This window comes from Nansenia antarctica, assembly GCF_963989245.1.
Source record: "Nansenia antarctica genome assembly, chromosome: 7".
NCBI classification, from domain to species: Eukaryota; Metazoa; Chordata; class Actinopteri; order Argentiniformes; family Microstomatidae; genus Nansenia; species Nansenia antarctica.
The window spans coordinates 52,210,623-52,230,335 of record NC_137677.1 but is presented as its reverse complement, the minus strand read 5'-3'; the positions used below and the strand labels follow the sequence as shown (position 1 = coordinate 52,230,335).

The window sequence follows — 19,713 nt, the reverse complement described above, 5'->3', positions numbered from 1 at the left end:
TTCTTGTTCCCTCTGTCCTCCTGCAGGCTCTTCTTCCCAAACTCTCTCTCATATCTCTCTTGCTCTCTCTTTGTCTATCTTTCCTTTCCCGCCCTCCCTCTAATCTCTCCTCATGATTCTCTGTCTCACTTTTACTCTCTGAATTACCACCTCTCAAGCTCCCTCTCCCTCCCTCTTTCCATTTCTCCCTCACAATGGTCTCCCTCTGAGTCTCCTTACCTCCTTGCCTGCCTGTCGCCATGGATATCGGTGGACTGACCACTGTGGTGGCCAACTCGGCCTACATCAACGCCCGTGGAAGCATCGACGGCTCCACCCCGGTAGCTGCGCGCGACAAGAAGTACCATTCCCGGCTCAAGTTGCCCCACATCACCGTGTGTGAGAGTATGGCTGAAACCCTGGACCTGACCTTCCAGTCAGTGGCCGTGGATCAGCCTATAGGCAAGCGCCTCTTCAGGGAGTTCCTGGACATGGCTCCAGAGTACAAAGGGCCCTGCCGCCTGTGGAAGGACATTGAGGAATATGACATGTCTGAGGATTCAGACAGGGTCCAGAAGGCCGCCAAGATGATCCAGCGCTACATGGACCCCTCTGGCAAGACCTACTGCCCCTTCCTGCCCCCAGACGTTATGGCCAAGGTGAAGGAGGGCGAGCACGCGGCTCCGGAGGGTCTGTTCACCCTGACTCTGGCCTCGGTTCTGGGCTATCTTCAGGAGGCTCCCTACGTCTTCTTCCTGGAGAGCATGTTCCTGAAGCGGTTCCTGCAGTGGAAATGGCTGGAGATGCAGCCCATGGATGCGGACTGGTTTCTGGACTTCCGCGTGCTGGGGAAGGGAGGGTTCGGGGAGGTGTTTGCCTGCCAGACCAAGGCCACAGGGAAACTGTACGCTTGCAAGAAGCTCAACAAGAAGAGGCTGAAGAAGAGGAACGGCTACGAGGTGAGAGGACAAGAGAGGGATAAAGAGAGTGAACTTCCAGTCATTCGTTCTGAGTAGTTCTCGGTAGTGTGTACACTGGATTGCGTATCAGGTTTTATCCAAGCAAGTGGGGGGATTGTAAGCAGTATTTTGAAATCTCAGTCAAAGCAAGGCTAAGTGACCATACATCCTGATGTGCGTTGCTGCATGTCATAACGTGATTGTTAGGCACCCTTTTTAGGAAGTTGTCCTAAACCTGAAATGCTTGACCTGTATGTATGTACAGTATATATTATATACATATACATAGATATTATTATTGTTATTATTATTATTATTATTATATTTTATTGTTTGTACAAATGCCGGTACAAATGCCTTCATATCACACAGAGTACAGTGTGTTCTCCTGTCAGATGAGATACTGACAGTGTTAATCATGTTTGTCCCTGTCCGTCTGGCCTTAGTCCACGGTATTAAACACAGCACGAGGATAGAGCGATTACTGAGAGCTTTAGTGGAAAGCTGTTCTGAATGGAACTGCTGCGGATGGTTATTTCTTGACCTTGACTTACCTATCGTTTTTGTAATATATTATTTTAAAAAGCATTCTTTCATTCCTGGATTAATGACATATTAAACATGATTGGACACATTTAAACAATGTGTTAGCCATGTTAGACCCTGTCAGTCATTACTTCAGAAGTCATTCCTTGTATGTTAATTGTATGTCTTTTGACAGGTTTGTGATAGTTGATGCTGAACGATCAAGTACTGTAATTGGAGAATAGTTCTGTGTGCTATTGTGTCATGTTTGTCACCTGCTTTTCCTCTAGGGGGCGATGGTGGAGAAGAAGATCCTTGCTAGGGTCCATAGTCCCTTCATCGTTTCACTGGCCTACGCTTTCCAGACAAAGGACGAGCTCTGTCTGGTTATGACCATTATGAATGGAGGAGATTTAAAGTAATTTTGCACGCCTCCACAAATAGACACTGATATTACAAACCTGCAAGTGTGAAGACTGTACACAAGTGTTTGCACACACACAGAGACACACACACTCAGTACACACAAGCACACATGCAGATACACATCAGTGGAGGCTGGTGACTTCCAGAATTGAGGAGGCCAAATTTTTTTCCGCTTGCTCGCTTCACTCGCGATGGAATGTTCCCTGTTCTTCTTATCTGTCTTTGTTAAAAATTATTAATTTGTGTTTGGCGGTACTGAAGGGATTGGGACACTCTCAGGATGGTGGATGAAGCAGCTTTTATTGCCTGCACAATGGGTCATCAAATAAACAAAACAATTGGCATGAATCTCTGGTCCGCCTGCAGCAGCTATTATTCCTTCTGCTCAGGCTCACAACATTCACCACAACATACTACATACAATCAATGACATGTCAAAAGCACTCAAACACTATGTCAATCAGACACACAACATACAATTCAGAACAATACATCATCCATTTCTAATATTTATCATGCAGAACAGCACTCATACGCATGTGGCGGAAAAAGGTACTATACGGAGGCCAAGCCTCCTGTGCCCACCCATTTTCAGTGATTTGGCCAATCACATATTGCCATGAAAAAAATTGCATTACATTGACTTCTATGAGAAACCACTTTCCGACAGGAGGCCTGGCCTCCGTGTAGTACCTTTTTCCGCCACACGCGTGTATGAGTGCTGTTCTGCAGGATAAATATTAGAAATGGATGAAGTATTGTTCTGAATTGTATGTTGTGTGTCTGATAAAAAATATAATTATTGCTTTTTAAAATCTCTCTCTCTTCTCTCAAATTATTGGGGAGGCCAGGCCTCCTCCACCTCTATGGAGGAGCCTCCACTGATACACATACACAGATAAACTAACAGTGGGGCTGTTTTGTGTGGCTTGTTCTTGTTCATATCCAGTGTGTATGAGGTGTGTAAGACATGATGTATGTTCCCATGTCCTGCCTCAGGTACCACGTCTACCTGGTAGATGAGAACAACCCAGGGTTTGACGAGCCCAGGGCCGTCTTCTACACCGCTCAGATCATCCTGGGGATGGAGCATCTCCACCAGAAAAGAATCATCTACAGAGACCTCAAACCAGAGAACGTCCTGCTGGACAACGAAGGTATGTTATTATGTTAACTCATGTACCCACACGATCACACACACACACACACACACACACACACACACACACACATACACACACACACACACACACACACACACACGCACACACACACACGCACACACACACACACACACACACACACACACGCACACACACACACACACACACACACACACACACACACACACACACACGCACGCACGCACACTCACACACTCTCTCTCATATTCTCCTACTATGAGATTTAAAACATATATATTTACATATGTGTCACATATGTTTGGGTAGTGATTGATAGATGTTGATTGAATGTTTTCCTCAGGGAACGTGCGTATCTCTGACCTGGGACTGGCCGTGGAGCTGAAACCAGACCAGAATAGGATCAAAGGCTATGCTGGAACTCCAGGTTAGTCTCACCTTACCTAACTATTTGATTCAATTTTATATAATATTCATTCATTCAGGTAAACCTGACTGTGACCAGAGTCTCCTTTGCAGCAGGATCCTTTTACACAGAGGACAAAAACATTAAATAAAAATACAATACAAGAAGTTTCAAATAATACAATACAACAGTTTGCAAGAATACGATTAGAGTACATATAGCTTGACTGCTTTATATACAAATAAAATCCAATGATGAGCCCTTCCAACCCACAGACTGATACAAACACAACGGTGCTACAAAAGACTGATTTATAATGTAGCGATTGGCGCAGACTCAGTTGAGGACGCTTGAGGGGGAAAAAACTGATATTGTATATCCTTAGAACATTTATTTAAGAGTCACATCAATGGACCTATCGCTAAGCCACGCCCCCTTTGAAAACTCGGACAAACAAACAACGCTTCACTGACAGTGACTAACTGACCGACTGTGACTGAATGACATTCAATGACTTACAATGGCGGGAGTTGGCACATTCCTGATTTCGGATTTACCACAGCAAGTAATAGACATGTTTTTTTTTAAAGATGACAAGAATATTTTGTCTAGAAGCTTTTCACCATCAGATATTAGCGAGTTGTTTGTCCGAGTTTTCTGCCTGTAGTGATTTTTGCTGTGATATGATTGGACAATTCCTATTTTGGGGGGTGGCTTAGCGATAGGTCCATTCATTGACAAGTAACAAGCACAACGGCACAGTCTATAGGTGAGATATGTTTTTATTTATCCTTTATTTATACAGGGAAATCCTACTGAGACCCGAGTCTCGTTTACAGAAGGGCCCGGTAGGAACAAGGTACCTGGCAACAGTGAATAAGATCAAAGAAACATCCAGCCTGACAATGTCACACGATATTTAAACCAAATCAAAAGCAGAGGGGGAGGTCACATGGAAATGTTCAAGAGAATGAAAGGCAATAAAGAAATGAATAACAACAATGATATAAACCCTTAAAACATAACCACAACCTAGATAAAAAAAAAAGCAATGTGGATAACAAACAAAAGCAATCGATAGGAATCACAGATAGTTGTGCTTGACCTCTTCCTTGACCTCTTCCTTGACCTCTGCCTTGACCTCTGCCTTGTCCCCCAGGGTACATGTCCCCAGAGATGCTGCAGGGAGAGAAATATGACACGTCCCATGACTACTTCACCCTCGGGGTCACGCTGTATGAGTTCATGGCTGCCAAGAATCCCTTCAGGAACAGAGGGGAGAAAGTAATCTTAATCGTCTTATCTTTTCATCCATATACTTGTTCTTATCTCTCGGTCTATTGACCTATCTATATCCCTCTCTCTCTCTCTCTCCGTCCTTTCTGTCTGTGAGCGTTAATGTACAGTATACTGGGTATATGAGGTTCAATCTGCATAGCCATGTGTCCATCAACACTCCAATTCAGTCCGTTAAGCAAATTCAGTGAATGAATGAACTGAAAACCCACATGAATAATAATAATAATAATAATAATAATAATACATTAGACTTATATAGCGCTTTTCTAGACACTCAAAGACGCTTGAATAGTCTTCAAGTTCCTCCGTTTTTACTTTTACAACCTTTCCCCTTGACTAAGTGAGTGTGAATGAAGTTAAGGCCAACCTCGTTAGCGGGGGGGAGGGGGCGGGGGGCCTGACTCACGGCTGCGTCCTGTTTAGGTGGAGAAAGAGGAGCTGAAGGCGCGCGTCCTGACTGGGATCATCGAGTACCCAGAGACCTTCAGTGCGGCCGCCCTCTCCCTCTGTGGCAGCCTGCTGGCGCTGGACGTGAAAAAGAGGATGGGCTTCAAGAACAACACCTGTGACGAGCTCAGGACACACCCCTTCTTCAGCAGCATCAATTGGAGGAAACTGGACGCTGGTAGGGTTTACACACACACACACACACACACACACACACACACACACACACGCACACAGCCCCTGGGTGGGCTAGAGGCATGCGGTCTTTGCCCAGAGGCCACTGACCTCCCCCCCTACTGGTTGTGAGGGGCAAGCACACTTCCCAATTTCCACAGAACTTGTACCTGTCTAGTTTAGTTAGTTATTAGCAACGTTGTGCATCGTTGTGCTTTTTGATTGAAACCATAATGCTCCAACTCAAGGGCTCTGCTACATGTCTTGTGTGTTCCCTCACCTGTACAGCAGGGGAGGCTGGTGGAGGAAGAAATCAGAGGATGGGCTCATTGTAATGCATACCATTCCCCATGTCTGTTCCTTGCATTAAAATGAGCCCGTCCTCCGATTTCCTCCTCCACCAGCCTCCCCTGCAGGACAATAACAGATTCCACATCACAATGCACCTTAGCACCTTTTCCTCAGGAAATAACACAGCCAGTGAACATCACTCCTCTATGACCTCTCTCCACCTCCCCTCTGACCTCTCTCCATCTCACCTCGGACCCCTCTCCACCTCACCTCTGACACCTCACCTCTGAACCCTCTCCACCTCACCTCTGAACCCTCTCCACCTCCCCTCTGACCCCTCTGACCCCTCTCCACCTCCCCTCTGACCCCTCTCCACCTCCCCTCTGACCCCCCTCCACCTCACCTCTGACCCTTCACCACCTCACCTCTGACCCCTCTGACCCCTCACCTCTGACCCCTCTCCACCTCCTCTCTGACCCCTCTCCACCTCCCCTCTGAACCCTCTCCACCTCCCCTCTGACCCCTCTCCACCTCCCCTCTGAACCCTCTCCACCTCCCCTCTGAACCCTCTCCACCTCCCCTCTGACCCCTCTCCACCTCCCCTCTGACCCCTCTCCACCTCCCCTCTGACCCCTCTCCACCTCCTCTCTGACCCCTCTCCACCTCCTCTCTGACCCCTCACCTCTGACCCCTCTCCACCTCCTCTCTGACCCCTCTCCACCTCCCCTCTGACCCCTCTCCACCTCCCCTCTGACCCCTCTCCACCTCACCTCTGACCCTTCACCTCACCTCTGACCTCTCTCCATCTCTCCCTCTCCCCCCGCAGGCCTCCTGACCCCACCGTTCATCCCAGACTCTAAGGTGGTGTACGCTAAGGACCTGGATGACGTGGGGGAATTCTCCACAGTGAAGGGCGTGGGGCTGGACGACCCTGACCGGGAGTTCTTTGACGAGTTTTCCTCTGGGAACATCGCCATCCCCTGGCAGGAGGAGATGATCGAGACGGGCATCTACGGGGAGCTGAACTTGTGGGGTCCTCCAGGCAGTGTGCCGGACGACCTGCGCAGGGAGTCCATCTTGGAGCCGCCCAAGTCCTCCACCTGCTCCGTGTCATAATCATCACCGTGGCAACAATCAACTGAATCAACTTGGGTTTTTTACCGGAATGTTTCTGAACAGACCCAACAGTCAAGCCCTTTGCTGTTTGCCAGAACACATACTGGCCTACTTAGGACTCTCAAAAATGGAATAAACGGTTGAGGGCTGCATATTTTTATGAGATTTAAAAGCGAAAAGAATTACCAGGCAACCAGCGCTCTACACACATATCTTTGGAATGAAGATGGATATCTTGACTGAAACAGGATGCTCATTGTAGAGACTGTAATATGCTGATAGTTTGATAGGTGATGGAGGCATAACATATTTATTTTTTTGGAATTCTCTGGAACGTTTTGCACAGTTTCTTGGGTATGGCAATAGCTACACATCTGTTAACCCGTCATGCACTGATGGATAATTAATTTAGTGTGTGTGTGTGTGTGTGTGTGAGAGAGAGAGAGAGAGAGAGAGAGAGAGAGAGAGAGAGAGAGAGATAGAGAGAGAGAGAGAGTGTGTGTGTGTGTGAGAGAGAGAGAGAGAGGGAGAGATATTTTTTTAGTTTAAGTGATAATCTTTCATTTCTGCTTTCATTTAATGCATAAGTACGTGTTGTACGTCCATTCAGTTGATATTGTCTCTTGTGGATAGCGGACTAAACAAAACAACATAGCTGTGTTAATGCTGAATGCGAATGTGAATGTGGGAGAAATGTACACTCAGTAGAGCAAAGCAAATTTATTAACAAAACAGTTGAGATGAAAGTATCAAATGTATGAAAAATTCTGGTAAATAAAATTACATTTGGAGAATTCACACTGTGTGTTGAGTCCACTTGGTTTCATTTGTGTGGCTTTCTGCTTGAAACAGATCGTAACGTAGCTTTGAGCAATGTCATTAAAGCCCAGAATCAGCCTTAGTATTCTGGCTGTTGTCTTCAAGATAACGCACCAGCACAAAACAGACTCTGGTCCAACTTCTATAGGAAGACACCCCGCCACATAATATCTACTCTCTTTCGTGTCAGTTTCAATCTCTAGTCTCTAGTCTCTCGTCTGAATGGTAGGTGTCATTTCCTCAGTTGCGTCTCTCTCCCTGCTCCCCTCTCTCGCCCGCTTCCTTCTCCCTGGTCTCTCTGTATTTCAGCCCTTCTTCTCCTCATCATTCCCGTGCCGTGGCCTTGTATATCCTCACCTCCTCCAGGGGCAGCTCGGCCAGCAGTGTGGTGTTGAAGCTGCTCTTAAAGCTCTCCGTGAAGCGCAGGTCGGACTGGAAGCGGACCTTATTGGCCCACACGATTGTGGTTCCGCTTCCTGGTCGGCAGAAGTGCCGCATGGTTGCCAGCAGCTCCTCCAGGTAGTCGTGGTGATAGACGACGTCCGCCGCTAGCACGTAGTCGTAGCGACAGGAGGAGCCGGGGAAGTCGCGGTCCAGGTCGTGACCCCAGGTGAGGGGGGTCACCTGGGGTGCGTAGCGGCAGCGGCCCTTGGTGTTCCGGGAGAGGTTAAAGGTCAGATTAGACAGGATGTCAGGCAGGTCGGTGGCTGTCACCCAGGCTCCTGGAAAGAGAGGGAATTATTCGTCAGCCATTCGACCAATAGACCTATCGCTAAGCCTCGCTAAGCCACGCCCCCTTTGAAAACTCGGACAAACAAACAAACAACGCTCACTCAAATTCTTCACTGACAGTGGCTGACTGATCGACCGTGACTGAATGACATTCAATGACATACAATAGCGGGAGTTAAAATTTCTGATTTACAAGTAAGTAATAGACATGTTTTTTAAAGATGACAAGAATATTTAGTCTAGAAGCTTTTCACCATCAGATATTAGCGAGTTGTTTGTCCGAGTTTTCTGCCTGTGGTGACTTTTGCTGTGATATGATTGGACAATTTCTATTTTGGGGCCGTGTCTTAGCGATAGGTCTATTGGTTGGCAAGCAGGGATCACACATGTACAAAACACACAATTTGTGTACATATACACATATCTACTGAGACAGACAGGCTGACTCACCAAGTAGACTGGCCACTATAGATAATAAGCCAGTCCCTGCTCCGATCTCTAGCACTGCTTTATCAAGGAGATTCACATGTTGCTGGTTGTTCTCCAGGAATTGACAAAGAGCCACTGCCTACACACACACACACACACACACACACACACACACACACACACACACACACACACACACACACACACACTTTTGTTGAAAATAGCATTTCCACTCTATAGACCGCAATCCAAGTGAATTCTACAGGAATGGCACAGATCTGTCTTGTCTACTCCATCACAGTAGCCGCTGTGCTGAACTCACCCCAGGCCAGATGAGGGCGCCATAGGAGTCCAGAGACTCCCGGATGCTGATGTCGTGACCAGCTAAGAAGAAGGACTCGATCCCCAGGGCGTAGTAAACACTGGGCTCCCAGGCGTTCCGTCTGCCCAACGCCTCCCCAGCCATCAGCTTCCTGTCAGACACCTCTGTAGGGGACACGACCACACCACAACCATGAACACCACACAGCACTAGCACTGTGACCACGCCACCACACACACACACACACACACACACACACACACACACACACACACACACATAGTACAGACACTCACACACACACACACACACACACACACAAACACACAACATAACACAATAAGGCCTAGTGTATTCTTGCCCATGTTGTGTATAACCCAGGACAACCAGTCCTCGAGAAAGCTCATACAACCACCAGTTCCAGCTAGCAAAAATGCTAACAAACAAAAACTAAACGTATGTATTTGAAGGGCCTCCAATCCCTGTTAGGACAACCCTACTTGCCTTCATCTGTGCTGCCTTTTTCCACCTGTTGTCTCTCATTGTGTTTCCTGTCCTCACCACCCTCGTCATCTGTTTTCTCCTTCATAGGATCTTCCTCCTGGTCAGGCAAGGTTACTTTAGGTTGTCTCTCCATCACTTTAGGTTGTCTCTCCATCACTTTAGGTTGGCTCTCCATCACTTTAGGTTGGCTCTCCATTGATTGATTGATTGATTGAAAACTTTATTAGAAGATTTGCAGAAGTAGGTACATGAAAGTACATATTACATACAAGGTCAACTAACAGGATAAAAACCCAAGAAAGCCACTGGCTTATTTCAATTGGGGTCCTTGATTCTCAATTCATCGTTACATGTAAGACAGACAAAAAACTAGTACTATCTACAAGATAATACAGACAAATAACTAGTACTATCTACAAGATAGACATACATCCAACATGGGAAGAACAATACAACAAATGCTATCACTTTAGGTTGTCTCTCCATCACTTTAGGTTGTCTCTCCATCACTTTAGGTTGGCTCTCACTCACTTTAGGTTGGCTCTCCATCACTTTAGGTTGGCTCTCCATCACTTTGGGTTGGCTCTCCATCACTTTAGGTTGGCTCTCCATCACTTTAGGTTGGCTCTCCATCACTTTAGGTTAGTTTGTGTGAGAGGGAATGAAAAAGACAGAGGTGGTGTTGTTCTATGTGTCATTTTTTGAAGGGGCAGTCTTGGGGAGGTGTGTAACCCTAGCAGAGACAACTTGGGCTGGGCTAGAGTTTGTCCGCTGGTACCCTTCGCTCCCTGGCTCATCTGGAAAGCCTGTTGGGCCGGGGTCTCCTATTTATAACCCTTAGTCAATGAGCCACTTTGAGCACAACAAAGTACTTCACAGTACTTCAACCCTCACATTCATAACATCCTTCTGTCTCTACTCATACCCCTCAATTCCTCTTCCCCACAGCACACAAACAGGGCTGTTCTCTTCCCCACAAATGTACTACCCCCACACAGTATGAGAGACTCTGTTTAAATAAGAAGATACCAGTTGCAGCATACAATATATGATTTAGCGAGGCTACTGACTCAAAGACGCTGGTACAAAAAGCTTCTCAGTGTGTGTGCATGCATATTCATTTGCTATTCAACACTGGCCTACTGATGCTCATAAAGGTTTGTAGCGTCATACAGTTGAATCGTAATGATTGTTGTATAAAATGATACAGACCTTTCTGAGGTGGTGGTCTCTTCTTGTCACCGAATCTGTTTCTGTGTCTCTGTATCTCAGTCTCTTTCTGACTTCAACCAATGTTTATAAAGAAGCATCCTTACTGACACACCCCTAAACACTGGGCTATAATTATGAGAGAGAGAGAGAGAGAGAGAGAGAGAGAGAGAGAGAGAGAGAGAGAGAGAGAGAGCGAGAGAGAGAGCGAGAGAGAGAGCGAGAGTGATACACATGAAAAAACTAATGTAGAGCAGTGAGTGGGGGAGAAAGTGAGATACAGGCATCTCATAGTTGGTCAGCGTTGGAGTGATCGATTGACATAAAGTGAGAGAGAGAGAGAGAGAGAGAGAGAGAGCGAGAGAGAGAGAGAGAGAGAGAGATATGCAGCCTAAAGCTAGATATCTCTCTGGGTAAACCCCCCTCTCCACGGTTCATTGATTCCACTCACTAAAGCCAAATCCCTGTGCTCAGAGAGACGGTGTGTGTTTGGTTGTGGGGAATTTAGAAGCCTGGATAAAGTCCCACTGGTCTAAAGAAGAAAGCTGCCCTCTTCTATGTTAATTCCAGAGGCTAGGCTACACACTGTATACACCCTAGGGGCCGCAGCGGGAGGAAGCTGGGCTGGGGCCTCTGGTTATGTGGGAGCTGATTGGCGGAGCAGCGGGCAGCGGGCTCTGATGATGAGTCAACCTACATGAATCCTTCCTATGGCCCGTGAGTCGTGTGGCTTAAGGAGAGGTCATGAAATCAAAACCTCCAGTGTTTTACACCCCCATTGGGAATGTTTTTACAGTGTTCACAGAGTTCAGCTCAGAGTTTAGCATCCCCCCCCCACCCATTGCAGGACTGCAGGTTATCTAACCAGAGGCAGGCGGTGTGTATCGCATAGCTCCGTGTATGATTTGTGGGATGCCTCACACAGCGTAGGGGCCAGACTGTAAGCAGGCTGGTATGAGATGTAAGGGTCACGGTTGAGGGGCGCTAAGCCTGAAGGCATTCTATGTGTTCTTCTACAGTCTAATGAAATGAGTGTGTGGGGGTCAAGTATCGCTGACCCAGGCCTGAACCGGACCTGACCCTCAACTCTCTGGCAGCACTGACGAAGGAATATGCTGCTCTCCCTCCCTCCCTCCCGTTCACTCACTCACAGTCACCAAAAATGTACTTGCTTCTCTCTCTCTCTCACACACACACACACGCACACACACACACACACACACACACACACACACACACACACACACAGGCATACACGCTCACAGAGACCAGAGCCAGAGCTAACACCGATATGTCCAGTGAGCAGCAGATGTGAGCCATACATCTAAAACCCCCAGCTCATTGTCATGTAAACGATCCACCTCAATGTGAACACACTTGTACCAATCTAAGAATAGGATCCCTCGGATACGGTTCATGTCAATAAAGGTGCTTAGCAGACCAAACAGCTTGTTTCTTTTTTTTACAATTTTGTATCGGCCGAGATTAATCCTGCTCAAAATGCATCACAGGCATGGCAATATGTCATCACTGAGACAAGATAATGGTCGATCCACAGAGGCCGGGAACAAAGAGAGAGTTGATCCTGGCTGTCTCTGTTTGCTAGGTGGTATGGGGGTGTGATCAGGGTAGGGTTCTTAGGACAGGGTTTGACTTCTAGTGTGCAAGGCTGCGTTGGAGAGGGACTGGATGTCAGTGGAGAGCCTGTCTAAGTCCCATCCAGTGTATAGCAGAGACACGCCTATGGTAAAGTTTATGGTTGAGAGGAAATGGAGTGATGTATAATCCACTCAGTATGCGTGTGTGTGTGTGTGTGTGTGTGTGTGTGTGTGTGTATTAGCCCGGCTGAGACCCCACTCAGGAACAGGTGAATCTGAGTTCAGAAACTGAACACACACGCACACGTGCACACGTACACAGGCGCACAAGCCTGACTAAACTACTGACAATGACAGACAAAGAAAGGACAAAGCAACGCTGCTGACTCACTCTCACCAGGGGCCGAGTGCATAAAAATAGACCCAGTCTTAGACTGAGATCTCACTTTAATTTAAGTCAGTCTTGCTATAGACTCTAAAATGTTCCTGTTGCATAAAGCTCACCTATGAGTGACTAAAGTAAGACTGACTTAGATAGCCTTTCACGCATTGCATTCTAGGTAAAATAAGAACAATTGACAGAAAAAAAAAAACATAAATGGACTGCACTTTATCCAAAGCGCATTACAACGGCCTCTCATTCACCCATTCACACACCAATGGTGGCAAGCTACCGTGGCAGGCGCCAGCCCGCTCACTGGGAGCAATTTGGGGTTCAGTGTCTTGCCCAAGGACACTTCGACATGTGGCCAGCCGGGGCTCAAACCGGCGATCTGCCAACCTTGCGATCATTAGACGGTGGCTCTACCTCCTGCGCCACAGCCGCATGTGGCTGTAATATTGTACTTATTAATAGGCATGACACTTGTGTTATAGTAAATAAACTTGGGATTCTCTTTATTCCATTCTCCTCTCTGTGTCTCACTCCTATACTCTACTCCTATACTACCTAACCCCTGCTCTCTAGAGGTATCCCACTATATCAGATATGAACATCACAGCGGCCGAAACAGCTACACCTAACTCCCTTTTCTTCTGCTGAAAATGTATGGATATTGGAGGAATATAATGTGAGAAAAGTATACTACTTAGCAGTTTTAAGCAGAGAAGTAGTTTAGCGTGCTGGAGTTACAGTGTTAGCTAGCTAGTAGCCCTGACTCGTTCTCATAGCAACACATCTCTTAAATCAAGCTTACCCAGGGGGGAAGGTGGCTAACTTTCTAACCTCAAAATAAGTCAGTCTTCTTTTTTATGCAACAGGCAGTCTTAATTAGACTGGTCTAACCTGAGAATATAAAACTAATCTAGCAAGGCTTAGACCAGTCTTAATCTAGGTTTGCAATTGGCCCCAGAACAGCAATACTAAGTAACCAAGCTACATCAAAGCAGCAGCAAGGGGTTAGCTTTCCATCATCATAGTAGCAACAGCAGCAATGGTGGACAAAATATACCATGTTACCCCTCCACTCTATACCACCCCCCTCCTGTTCTGTTAATCTGTGTTTGCCGATAATGAGAGTTTACTGTCTGCATGATCCCCTTCAGGCATAACAGTTGGCCAAAACGTCTGTCAGTCGTTAAAGCCCCAATTAACCTTCTATTAGCCCTCCCGGAGGGACCTCCAACCCTGCATGGGTACTGTGTACAGTATCCTTCCCTTCCCTTCCCTCCTAGCTCCGAACACAGTGACACTGTTGTTAAGATACTGTTTGCACTTACGTATGCATGAATATCGTTTGTCAACTTTATGCGTGTGTGTGTGTTATCGTTTGTTTCGCCATGGGATGTTTTGGAAAATTCCAGCAAACTGCACTGTCACGAACCATCAATAACAGTCGTGATGACATGTGGTTATCCTCAGATGACAGCACTCCCTTTCATGATGATGACTAACCAGATCTATATAGCCTCCTCAAATCTAAGAATAATATGATTTAATAATCTACCCATTGGTGTAATGCACTCTAAAGCTAGCCGAGACATGGAATCCCAGTGATAGATTGGAAATGCTTTGTGAGTGCTGATCTCTTAAACCCTGTGGATGTCACATTTCCTGGTACATGAACAATGAGCCTGCCTCTGATCACTCACACAGCCACAGCTTACGGCAGGGTTAAAGGCTCTCTTTCTGAACTACTGCAGGGAACTTTCTTAAAAAAACAAGTGTGTTTGTGTGTATGTGTGTGTGTGTGTGTGTGTGTGTGTGTGTGTGTGTGTGTGTGTGTGTGAGTCAGTGTGAACGTTTCAGTGTCTCTGAGTATTTCTATACAGATACAGGTAAGTTAGTGTGTGTGTGTGTGTGTGTGTGTGTGTGTGGTTGTCTTGTCTCTATATTTATCTGTGTATGAGCATGAGGTGAGCATTTGTATTGTATTCAGATCAACTGCATTCTTTTCACACCTATCTCCGTCAGCATTAGTAGAGCTTAGCACCCTTTTATAACGGAAACACACACACACACACACACACACACACACACACACACACACACACAGAGTAAAGCCAGGTGGGACTCATTGCTTAGTATGAGAGTGACTCACCGGACTACAGAGATTGTTAATACAGAGGCCAGGATTAACATCTCTCAGGTGACAATCAACTGCCCTATAATCTCTCTATGTTAATCAGTAATTACCACACACACACACACACACACACACACACACACACACACACACATTGTCATCCCAGCAATCAGTGAGGCAGAGAGTTGAAATACAATAGCAGCCTCTGTCGCCGCGGGAGATGGATCAGATGCACTGTTGGACAGAGTGGTGACTGATCCTGTGGAAAACTCCAGAATCCTGGGGTAGGGTCATGAGGCTGCAGATGGGCCATTATAGGGTCTTATTCAGGTTGTGTATGGTCTATGGACCCATGGAGTTATTCCTGTTGTTGGGTAAACAGCACCCATCCAAAGCCCCCTAGACTGCTCTGCTCTAAACCTGAAGCTCAGCTCTGAGCCACAGACCTGGAGTCAAACAATGGAATCAGCTCCAAATGATATTACACAGTACCCAAAACACAAGACAAGCAGATGTTTAACAAAAGTAAGCTTTATGTACAACTTATTTTTTTTTATTTATTTATTTTTTTTTTACAAAAAACAGTATAAATAGAAGATAGTTTCAAGTATTATGTATATAAAATTACAAACAATTATTTTATTTTTGTATACTAAAAATATATGTCTCTTAAGGTTATTGTTGTCTTTGAGAGAGCATACAATATGTCACATTAAATGCAAATGGAGGAGTGATTGTGTATCCACTCAATTCAGTCCCTGAATTCCGATTGGATCCTGTTTGGCTCCAGTGAAACACACCTCAGAGTCAAGGAGCGCCCCCCTGTGGTGAAACAGACAATTACAGCATTGTAACAACAGTTGAGGCATAATAACTCTGCACAGAAGAATACACTACAGAAGTAACCCTTCTACTGTATGATCCGTTTCCATATCAAGCATTCTTAAGCTGCTTGAAACATATCTTTATTTTTACCTCCTCTCACCTATATGTTTCTGAAGCTGAGCCTTGCCCTCCATTAGTCTCTCCGACTCTGCAGCCCTCCTCTCCCCTGCGGCTCCACCCTGATGTGCACCCCTCCGTCCATCATTGGGCCCTCTGGCATCATTGGTTCCTCCATGAGAGGCCCTCTTCCCATTGAAGTCTCCTCCAACAGTAAGCCCTCTTCCCTGCGATACCTCTCACTTCCTAGTGGTTCCAACTCCATCGATGGCTCCTCTACCATCCTTGCCGGGTCCCAGTGTGTCATAAGGTAAGGCTCCTCCCTCATCTCAGGGTCCAGTTCCATGAGTGGTTGCTCAGCTGGGATGTACTCCCCCTCCTGAATAGGCCCCTCCTCATCAAAAAGCTCCATCATAGGCTCCTCCTCCATACTAGCAGCATCTGTCATGATTGGGTTCTCTCCGAAAGGCCCCACCCTCAACTCTGGCTCCAGATACATGGTTGGCTCTTCGACCGCGGCATTCTCTCTCTCATATACACTGAGTCCCTGTTCTGGTAGTGGCTCTAGTTCCATGATTGGCTCTTCCTCCAGTTCGCCCTGAAACCCCGCCCTCAACGCAAAGTCCTCTGGAGACAGCTCGCCGTCGTTCTCTTCCAGTCCAAACAGTGTGTCCTCTGGCAGTGGCTCCAGCTCCGTCGTTGGCTCCTCAGCCATCATGTATTCCCCCTCCATGACAGGGTCCTCCTCTCGTCTCATGAACCCCTCGTCCATTGGAAACTCCATCTCTGGTTCCATCTCGAACTCTGGTTCCATCTGTGGTTCTGATTCCATCTGCAGTTCTGGTTTCATCTGCAGTTCTGGTTCCATCTCTAATTCCTGTCCCCTCAGGATCTCTTCAGCTGGTTTCACCTCCACCACAGGGCTCAGTTCAGCTGGTTCCACCTCCACCACAGGGCTCAGTTCAGCTGGTTTCACCTCCACCAGAGGGCTTGGTTCTGCTGTTTTTTCCTGCACCGTGGGGCTTCGTTTGATAAAGTGTATGATCTCTTCCTGCACCACATGACCCTGTGCTGGGAACCAGTCTCTCTGTTCTGCTACTGCTCGCCATTCAGGTGGTATCACTCCCAGAGCCACTGTGAGAAACAGGAACAATCATTACAATTACACAAATTCATTCCAAAACAGATTGGTGACATCTCAAATGACTCCCTATTCCCAGTGCACAGCATTACTTTTTACAAGTTGTCTACATGTTTATGGCAAAACATTTTTTTGTTTTCATCAATCAAATAAAAATAATAGTAATAATACTATTGCTAGTATAGTACTAGTGCACTAAAAGAATAGTAATTGGAGATTTGGCCATTGAGGAAAAGAAGGTGTAATCTTAGAACCGCATCAATAGTCAATAACAAATGTTAATGATTAATACATGTTATGATCAGAAAACATGTGACAGAGATAGGGCACTAGAGTTATAGTTCACACTGCACACAGGGACATGTACTAGCTTGGGTTTCAACCATGTGATACCTATCTTTCTCTAACCCTAGTAGGTCCTACGACGCACCTAGAAACACACTTCCTACTGACTTAATACAGAGATAATCCACTCCTGCTTTCTTTTTTCCCCTTTTTTTTCAAGAAAATTAAATGTGTGGGACAAATCATACTTTAAAATCTATCTTTTGGAGAGGGCTGTTCACCTGAAGTCTCATGGATTATGCTTTTTCAGCATCCCACTCTTTCAAAGAATACCATCTTTGGAGAGAACATGCTCTTTGTTATTGTACAAAACCCAAGTGGACGGCTGTGTCTAGAGCACTCTGAAACACCTCACCTGAAAGGCTCAACGACAGAAATACCAGGACCTTCATATTCATCGAGAGCAAGGGTTCCGGAACGTTTGATCTAAATGGAGATAGCTAAGAGTTATAAACATTGAATTCTCAAGACACAACTGCCGAACAAATAAACCATTGGGCTTATTGTAGGGAATAGAAAATAACATTTTAGGTAACAATACTTTGAAACTGATGTTAAAGGAAAATAAGAGTGTGTGTTAATAGTGTTACCCTTCTGTATCGGTCAGACTTTTCAATAATATTGGAACATCCATTTTTTGACATTTAAATTATTAATATATAGCGTTTGATTCTTGAAGAATACACGTATAAATGCTTGATGAATGAGAGATAAATGCGTGTGCTGTAGCTCAAGTAGCTGTCTATAGCTTCACACACCTGTGTACAGTCTGTGTGCCTCTGTGTATCCATGTAGCCATGGCCTTACCTGTGTGCAGTCTGTGTTTGTGAGTGGTCGCTGTTTCTCTGTGTGTGAAGTCTTTAGCTGACTTGGTCTCTATAAAGAGAGCTGGTCCATTACGTTTTATGCTCCCCCTCCCCACCTCTCCCCTCCCCACCCTCCCCTCCCCTCCCTGGCCACACCCTCTTCTTTTATATCACCTGCAGGTGATGGCCTCAGCATGACAGCTCTCTTCCCAGCATCTCTCTGTATCTTTTCAACAGCCCTGTATTTTTCTGTCTGTTTCCTGGTTCTCCTATCAGTAATGGGCCCAAAGTCCAGGATGACAAGGTTCTAATCATGACAAGAACATCAGAACCATATTTTGTTATAGCATGTATAACAAAAGCAGACAATACAAGATCTAATCACTAATCGAATCATATCTCAATAAGTAATAGCCATATGTCAGTAAGCCACAACCACTGATGGCTGTTTACTCCCTAGTTCCAGACACGTGCTCCAGGCCTTGTATCAGGTGTGAATCATAAATTAAATGGCAATCGAAAGATCTATCATATTAATATCTACGCCTCACAACAGCAAATGCACAACACCATTTCTTAAAGGCGCAATTCCACAGTATAGGCTAATGCTGTTGAACGTTGTATTTGTTTCAAATCAAAATCAAGTCAAAACTCAAATGTAATTAGATGGTTCAGCTGTTGGTTACACATGGACATCTCCTCAGCTGAGTTATGGGTATCATTTAAATTGTTGACTGTTATCCTGTGGCAGAGACTCAATTCTATTCTGTTCTGGTTTATCACATTATGGTTCTCTCTCGTGATGACTGAGGCAGGGGAGGCTGGTGGAGGTAGAAATCAGCAGGCTCATTGTAATGCATGGATGGAATAAGGAATGGTATCAAACACGTGTTTGAAAAACGGTAACAAGGAAAGGTTTTCTTTCTTCCATTGAAGTTCAGCCTCTCTCAGTAATCAGTCTTATCACTTTTATTTATGCTACCTTATCTATTGTTGTGAATAACCCTGAACTTTGTATTCAGCTTTCTCCTCACTGTAAACTGGGAAAGGGAAGTACACTGAATAAAAATATAAACACTTTTGTTTTTGCTCCAATTTTTCATGAGGGACTGGTTGTGTGCAGAGTCCAAGTTCAGTCACAGTTTATATGTGTGTGTGTGTGTGTGTGTGTGTGTGTGTGTGTGTGTGTGCGCGTGTGTGTACGTGTGTCTGTGTCTGTGTCTGTGTGTGTGTGTGTGTCTGTGTGTGTGTGTGTGTGTGTGTTGAGCTGACAGCAGTGGGGCCCTCTCTCAAAGCAGCAGCTGCATAGACTGTAGGCCTGGCTTAGGAACAGGTGCTACTGCAGGGGTCGTATGTGTGAAAGCATAGATATCAGCATATGTGTGTACGTACCTTGATAAGTGACAATAGGTACTTGTGTGTGAGAGAGTGGTGAGACACATAATCCCCATGATGTAGAGGGGCAGGACACCGTAGCCCCTCCAGCTGTTCCACTCCAGCATGTAGACCCCCCAAACTCACATATCTAAAGCACACAACTATGACTGTGTCACTCACAGGGAGAAAAACATTTGAGG

The 19,713-nt window shown here is 45.9% G+C and overlaps 3 protein-coding genes across 3 annotated transcripts; 1 reads left to right on the top strand and 2 right to left on the bottom strand.

Annotated features, from left to right (window-relative positions):
* Positions 1-239: 239 nt before the first annotated feature.
* On the top strand, positions 240-6,764 carry LOC308161647 (rhodopsin kinase GRK1-like; the record flags this gene model as incomplete). Its single annotated transcript, XM_080535690.1, has 7 exons — positions 240-938; positions 1,754-1,881; positions 2,889-3,046; positions 3,375-3,458; positions 4,597-4,721; positions 5,160-5,361; positions 6,475-6,764. 7 exons carry the CDS (start codon positions 240-242, stop codon positions 6,762-6,764), a joined length of 1,686 nt encoding a protein of 561 aa, XP_080391816.1.
* Positions 6,765-7,907: 1,143 nt separating this feature from the next.
* Positions 7,908-9,222, bottom strand: mettl21cb (methyltransferase 21C, AARS1 lysine b; the record flags this gene model as incomplete). The annotated part of the gene is made up of 3 exons (XM_080535520.1): positions 9,067-9,222; positions 8,766-8,883; positions 7,908-8,305 (listed from the first exon to the last, which is right to left on the bottom strand). Exons 1-3 carry the CDS (start codon positions 9,208-9,210, stop codon positions 7,908-7,910), a joined length of 660 nt encoding a protein of 219 aa, XP_080391646.1. The 5' UTR covers positions 9,211-9,222.
* A 6,333-nt stretch (positions 9,223-15,555) lies between these two features.
* Positions 15,556-17,728, bottom strand: LOC308162750 (uncharacterized protein; the record flags this gene model as incomplete). Its single annotated transcript, XM_080536892.1, has 3 exons — positions 15,556-15,724; positions 15,888-16,978; positions 17,686-17,728. 2 exons carry the CDS (start codon positions 17,726-17,728, stop codon positions 15,921-15,923), a joined length of 1,101 nt encoding a protein of 366 aa, XP_080393018.1. The 3' UTR covers positions 15,556-15,724; positions 15,888-15,920.
* Positions 17,729-19,713: the final 1,985 nt, after the last annotated feature.